At 37.2% G+C, this 6,553-nt stretch overlaps 1 protein-coding gene across 1 annotated transcript; it reads left to right on the forward strand.

Moving 5' to 3' along the window:
- The first annotated feature begins 96 nt into the window (after positions 1–96).
- On the forward strand, positions 97–5,907 carry rbm41 (RNA binding motif protein 41). The gene is made up of 7 exons (XM_067491559.1): positions 97–200; positions 1,792–1,908; positions 3,069–3,270; positions 3,543–3,747; positions 4,115–4,665; positions 5,306–5,453; positions 5,590–5,907. Exons 1-7 carry the CDS (start codon positions 193–195, stop codon positions 5,727–5,729), a joined length of 1,371 nt encoding a protein of 456 aa, XP_067347660.1. The 5' UTR covers positions 97–192; the 3' UTR covers positions 5,730–5,907.
- The last annotated feature ends 646 nt before the right edge of the window (positions 5,908–6,553 follow it).

The raw sequence follows: 6,553 nt of genomic DNA on the forward strand, positions 1-6,553 counted from the left end.
TTGTATCAGATGTTTTTGCATCTTCTTTTTCTATTTATTACTTCATACCCATACTTCTTTTCAAATTTGTTATGTAAACAAGTTGTCTTAGGTGAGTGATTCAGTGATTCGGGCTAGCCTATTATTCATGTCTCGATTCGACTACATTTCCCATGATCCCACACATAGGAACTGGAAGCACATAGCGGAAGCATGCGACGGTAAACACAACTTTGTTATCAGTGTCATAATCCGGTGATTTTCTTAAGAGCTGCAACATTAGAAAACAAATGTATTGTGGCTTAGATTTTATTTGATTCTTTCGTTAGTAGGAAATACAGGTAATGCAGGATAAGAGCAGGACATTTAGTTACGGCACCGTTGTTGTCATGGAGATAGCTAACAGCTAGCATTAGCTGTTCTCTTCATTATTAGCATTTTTATTTACCATACGTTAAACTGGAAACATATTCTGTACTCAGTTAGCACGTTAACATAAGCTGTCCTCCCCACCTCTAGCCCCACCGTATCCCTCTCAAACGAATGCACAAGCTTGAACAGCCGCACATCTACCAACAGCCGTCGTTGTCCTGAAGGTCTCACTGTGTCATCCGTATTTAGCGGTCTGCTAATTGTTAAAGAAACTGCGGGGAATAAAACGGCAGTTAGCTTTAGCGCTAACGTTTAATGGGAATACGTTATATTTAATTAAAAGCAAACTTACTCATAAAAATAATTTAGAGTTACTCCGTTGGAAGTTGAAGACGTGCATTAAAGTTACCGTTTAACTTAATGTACATAAGTCCGAAAAATGGAATACAATTATCAAAAGTACAGGTAGTCATTATATAGAAGTAATGGTCCATTTATGGGGATGTAACGTCATTTAAATATGAAATTGTTAGCCTTTAAAAATAATGCAACACATAATGGGCAGCATTTTAATGGTTCAGTAATTTGTACCTTATTCAGTTTGGTAGTTAAGTGAGGCCACTCCTAAGGCTAGATATTAATAAGGGGACTGTCTGAGAATTAAATCAAATTGAATTGTGTAAATAAAGCTCAATAAGGCAATGCCAGTTTTGGACTAAATGAAATGAATGCAGTAAATTCTGCTTATTTAATAAAAACATTGTCTGGTTACTTAATGGACCCATGGGGAATTAATGAGATCCCTACCACAGTAAATAATAAAAGGTGTAGAGAAATGTTTTACACATTTTTTATGCTCTTATATATTGTTATATTAAAAGCAAAAGTAACCATTTACTTGCTTTAGAAGAAATTGATCTTTTAAGTCGTTTTTGGAAACACACTAGTTTGTCATTCACATTTTTTAAAATTTTAAGATAGGTTTTTTTGTTTTTGTGCGTGTGTTTTGTAAGTTTTATATCTTTGGGTTTTAAACACTTGGGTAGACAGATTTATTGGGCTGTATGAAATTGTGATTTTGCACTAATATGACATTTTTTAGATAAGAAATTAAATTCACCATTCAACAAATTTTAAACAGCCCAATTACTAAGAAAATAAACGTATAATAATTGTTATTTGCAGGCGTCGTTTTATGACCCAAGCCAACACAAAATGTCAAAACTGCTATTCACTACTGCATAAATCCCGTCTAATGTGTGGTATGTTGTTTGGTTTAGTTGTGTTATTATAACCCATTAAAACGCATCCAAAAAATGACACAAAACTGTAATACTCTTACTTGAAAGCATTGTAACAAATGGCAGCTGCACATTTTTTTTATGTTATATAAGCATCCACAGCGGGTCTAAACTGTTCTCTCTTTGTCAAATTTGTCAGAGTAAGCCGGCAATCCTGTGAGGATGGCCCACTGTTGGAGGAGCAGGAGACAGAGGGCCAGCGGCAGCTCCACAGCCTCCTTTTACAGCAGCTCCACACTGACGTTGACATCGACCGGTCAGAATCAGTTTTTGTCTTCAGATTTGATTGCCATTTTAATTTGACATATTAATACGAGGCAAAAATGATTTAATTGCATTTACTTTCTAGTAATCTATAGAACTATTAAATTCTCACACCCAATTAAGTTCTATACTGTATCATGTTCTATCAGCACATTTCCACTACTTTCTCTACAACTAGGTCTCCTGAAGTGCTTGGATAAATAGTAGAGTAGATGCCTCAGTATACTACAATATGATCTCTGGATTAGAATACATTTAGAAAATCCTACTAATCTACTACCCTTCTAGTTCTTTACTTAGTAAACCAAACTGCTATAAACACTGATATTTTGCATTATAACCTCTACATTTTAAGCCATAATACCATACCTGATGCTACAACTAGTTATATAACTTAGATTTAAGACTTTTAGGTTTAATAAATAAACAAATCTAAAATGTTAATGAGGACTGCATAATAATTTACCTTAGTTGATAAAAAGTGTAATTGGGCCACAAATGGCTGTATGTGCATAAAATATAATTGCATATCACATAGTGAAGTAGATAAAACACCTGTTGAAATGAATAATCAGTTCCACCATACAGAAACACGTGAATCTGTGTGAAGAACATTTGTTTTTATAAACTCAAAGTTTATGTTGATATTCTGGCTTTGTTCCCCGTACAAATATTTGTTCCAGCTTACGTTCAAGTATTGTTAACCTCTCCCTGCATGAATTTACTGCCAAACAGTTACCATAAATAAAAATTAAACAAAAAAGATAAACTTGCCTGACTGTTCATGTGTAGCTCAGTGAGAAAAGAAAAAGTGTCTGCAGCTTTATTCCCACCAGAGCTCTCTGTGCTGCATAAAAAAAAAAATCCTTTTTTTTTTTTGGTGAGGTGCTTTGGATAAAAGGGTCCAACAAATGCTCCGTTATGTTCCCTTCACAGTGTCCCACAGAGCAGCCTGAAGGATTTTCTACTCAACCCTCAGGGTTACAGCTTCTTGCTTCGTCTTTTTGTAACTAATTTCTAATTGTAAAAATATCAAAATTGCATTTATACCATGCAACTTTAAAAGATTTGCTATTGTTGGAGCTATGAGTGGATCCTGAGCGATGTTCATACTGTGCACAGAATCACTTTGGAATAAATTCTGCCTTTTAGATGTGTAGCCAAAAAGCAGTGCTTCGCCCCAGCAGCACTCTATCGACCATTTGGGGAGCAGGCAGCCGGAGTAAGGAGTCTGTCCCAATTTCAGGCCCTAGAGGACAGGGAAAAGGAACTGGCCAGCCTGCGGGACCTTGGCCTCACTGACACCGAGATCCAGTTGTGGCAAAGGAGAGATGCACCAGAGGCAGCAGAGAAGGTAAAACCGCCTGGAGATCAACAATTGGTCCAGAACAACATATGTTTGGCTCCTAAATAATAATATAATCCCTTTGAAGACATTCACATAATTACACAATTAGTTAATTGCCTGAAAAAATTACTTTCATTGTCATTTTTTAAACGGCAGATGAATGAAACATTTCTAATGTGTAACTCTTTATGTGAGTCTGGTGAACCATTTAATAGCTTGTGCACATGTGGGAACACACTGATATGCATAGATCAAGCTCTGACTTTGTGCCCACATAGTCCTATGGCATGTGCGCTGCTCCGGGTGCAAGGCAGCAGCGCCTACAGGTCATCACAGAAAAGATTAAAGCCAGGGACCAGCTCCTGTCCCGCAGACAGCGCTTTGCAACCAGTCGGCCACTGTCACGCCGAGAGATGGAGATCGAACAAGCGCTGTTCCAGGGAAATGATCGCCTTGGTTTCCTCACTGCGCTTTACCATCGAGGTACACAGTGATGAAGAGTCATCATCTTGCACCATTTTTATAATGACAAAGCAGATATATGAAATGATACAGTAAATGTGTTTTGTTTTTTTTGTTTTTTTTTAATAGGACAGTTGTGAAACTCTTTACAGCAGAACTTACAAAACAGCTAGGTTCAGAAAAACGTGTGAACGTGTATCAGCTACACTCCACAGCTTTAGTTACAGTTTTCATAGATCTTGATAATCAACAATAAACAGACTAGGTTGATAATATCTTAGTAAATTAAATTGAAAAAACTGAGGTATACAGTATACGCTATGAAAGCACTCACTGCTAAGTCTGCCTAAGTGTTTGTCAGAAAAACTTTTTGTACTTTACCACACAGATGAAGATAACCAGGAAGGCCAGCAGGGGTCGGTATCATCTGATCCAATGGAGACACTGTACAAAGACATTCTCAATAAGGAAAGACAAAACGTTTCACAACAGAATTCTGAAAGAGAAATATCTGCAGCATCACACAGACCTGTATCTGACCAATCACAGAACAATGACAAAGAGAGAGTCTGTGACAAATTAAAGCCCTCAAACACAGACGGTGACAAATCAGAAGATACCACTGAGTGTCCATCTGAACTGCAGGCTAAAAAAAGAGGATCACCAGGCTGGTCAGTCTCATGTTCAGACACTTCAGGGCAGCAGGACACTCTGGACAAACCAGGGCATTCGCAATTGGTGGCTCCAACAAAGATAACTGTTAGCCACCCAATAGGCAACCTGGATGGTGTGGTGAAATCAGGGTCAGCTGGGCCGCTAACTGTCAGAGGAAAGATTGAGACAATTACAGATGAAGAAATCCTGAAGAACCGTGAATCTGAGGAAGGAATTCGGAGCATCCCAAGGTTTCGAAACTACCAGCCAGGACAACCCTCCAAGGTATCACAATAAAGTGTTGGTTACTGTTTAAACAAGAGATACACATCACTGGTAACACTTAAAAAAAATTGCAGGCTAGCTAGTGAGTCAGCGCAATGGGTTTTAAAATGCTCTCTGTGTTTTCTAAATGCTCTAGCTCAATGTTCATTTCTCCTTTATATGTTGCACTTCATCTCAATATTTGTTATATTTATGTATAACAGCTAAGTAAATACTTATTTTTACATCCAGCTTTATATGACACAGATGATCTCACTATGAACTATATGCAGTAAATAGGCATAAAATGTAGCATTTAATCAGACTACCACTATTCATTTGAGTATTAAAATGCATTTAAATGTTTCCCCTATGAATAACTATAGAGGCAAAGTGCTACTGATTGAAAACAGTATGCACACCTTTGTAATGTTAGATTAAAGTTTGCGCAGCAGTCATGTGAAATTATCATAAATGTGCAAATGGGGTAATTTGCTTCTGGGAGAAGATCAATATAAATTAATGTCTGGGCTGCATTTCAAAGTAATGTGCATGTGGTGCAGCGTTGTGGAGAGAAGGCAGAGAGAGTGGATATACCCGATCCATGTAGGTGTCTACAGTGACTTCATAATGATGTTTGTTAACATGTGACTCACTGTAGGTGCTATGTGTAAAGAACCTGAGTGCACAAGCATCAGTGGCTCAGCTGGTGGCACTGTTCTCCAAGTTTGAGCCAGAAAATGGACCCCCAGTCTTTTATCGTCTGCTGACTGGAAGGATGAAGGGTCAGGCTTTCGTCACTCTAAGAGGTAAGAACCAGTTTCTCTGGTGGACTTTGAATTGATTTCAACAAAACATGTTTATATTTTTATATATCAATAAACTATGTTGTGTACTTTTCATCAACCATGTTACACATTAGTTGATTTTGTTTGCTTTTGGTAGATGCTGGAATGGCCCAAAAAGCTATGCAATTGGTCCATGGATACCGGTTGCTAGGGAAACCTTTGGTGGTTGAGTTTGGCCGTGAGCGACAGGAAGAGGAGAAACAGAAGGAAAAGGAAGTACAGCAAGAAAAGACGTAAAAAAACAAAAAAAACAAAAACATGTTTATTCAGGACTGTGACATTGGTTCTCTAGGGTTGTTAAAAAAATCTGTGTCTATGTAATGAGTAAAAGAAAAAAATTGAGTGTATATTTATTTCTTCTGGATAGAAAGTGGTCACTAGATTCAGGCTAATAAATATCTGTTGTGCTACTAAACTTCCCATTTTCTCTGGTTTGTTTATTCGACAGTTACTATTTGGGAAACATAGGTTTTTAAGGTTTTGAATGTTGACTTGATTGTTACAGTGTAACACTCACTCACTGTACAATAAGAGAGCCGTCAAATGCAGACCAAACTAATGTGGGTGCACATTAATAATGATTTTGTAATCATAATGGTATTTTGAACTTCAGAAAAGAGATCCTTCAAATTATCAGTAAATTAAATTTAGAACTGAATATTTATAATTAAACAAACATTCTATATCAAACTAAATAGTCCCATAAATGTTATTTTTAATTTGTTTATGTTGGTAAATGGGTAAAACAAAAACACAAATAATAATGTATTTTAACCTGATGCTCTCCAACATTTTTTGAACATTGTTCAATTCAATTCAATTCAACTTTATTTATATAGCGCCAATTCACAACAAAGTCATCTCAGGGCACTTTACAGAATAAAGTCAAGATTATAAAGATGTATAAAGAGAACCCAACAATTCCCCCTGGAGCAAGCCATAGGCAACAGTGGACAGGAAAAACTACCTTTAACGGAAGAAACCTCCAGCAGAACCAGGCTCAGGGTGGACGGCCATCTGCCTCGACCGGTTGGGGTGAGTGGAAAGGGGAGAGAGAAAAG

Source organism: Channa argus, chromosome 22 (genome assembly GCF_033026475.1).
Source record: "Channa argus isolate prfri chromosome 22, Channa argus male v1.0, whole genome shotgun sequence".
Lineage (NCBI taxonomy): Eukaryota > Metazoa > Chordata > Actinopteri > Anabantiformes > Channidae > Channa > Channa argus.

Coding starts and splice junctions, on each gene's coding strand:
- rbm41 (XM_067491559.1), top strand. Junction 3,271..3,542: donor CACCAGAGGCAGCAGAGAAG/GTAAAACCGCCT, acceptor GTGCCCACATAG/TCCTATGGCATGTGCGCTGC. Junction 5,454..5,589: donor GGCTTTCGTCACTCTAAGAG/GTAAGAACCAGT, acceptor TGCTTTTGGTAG/ATGCTGGAATGGCCCAAAAA.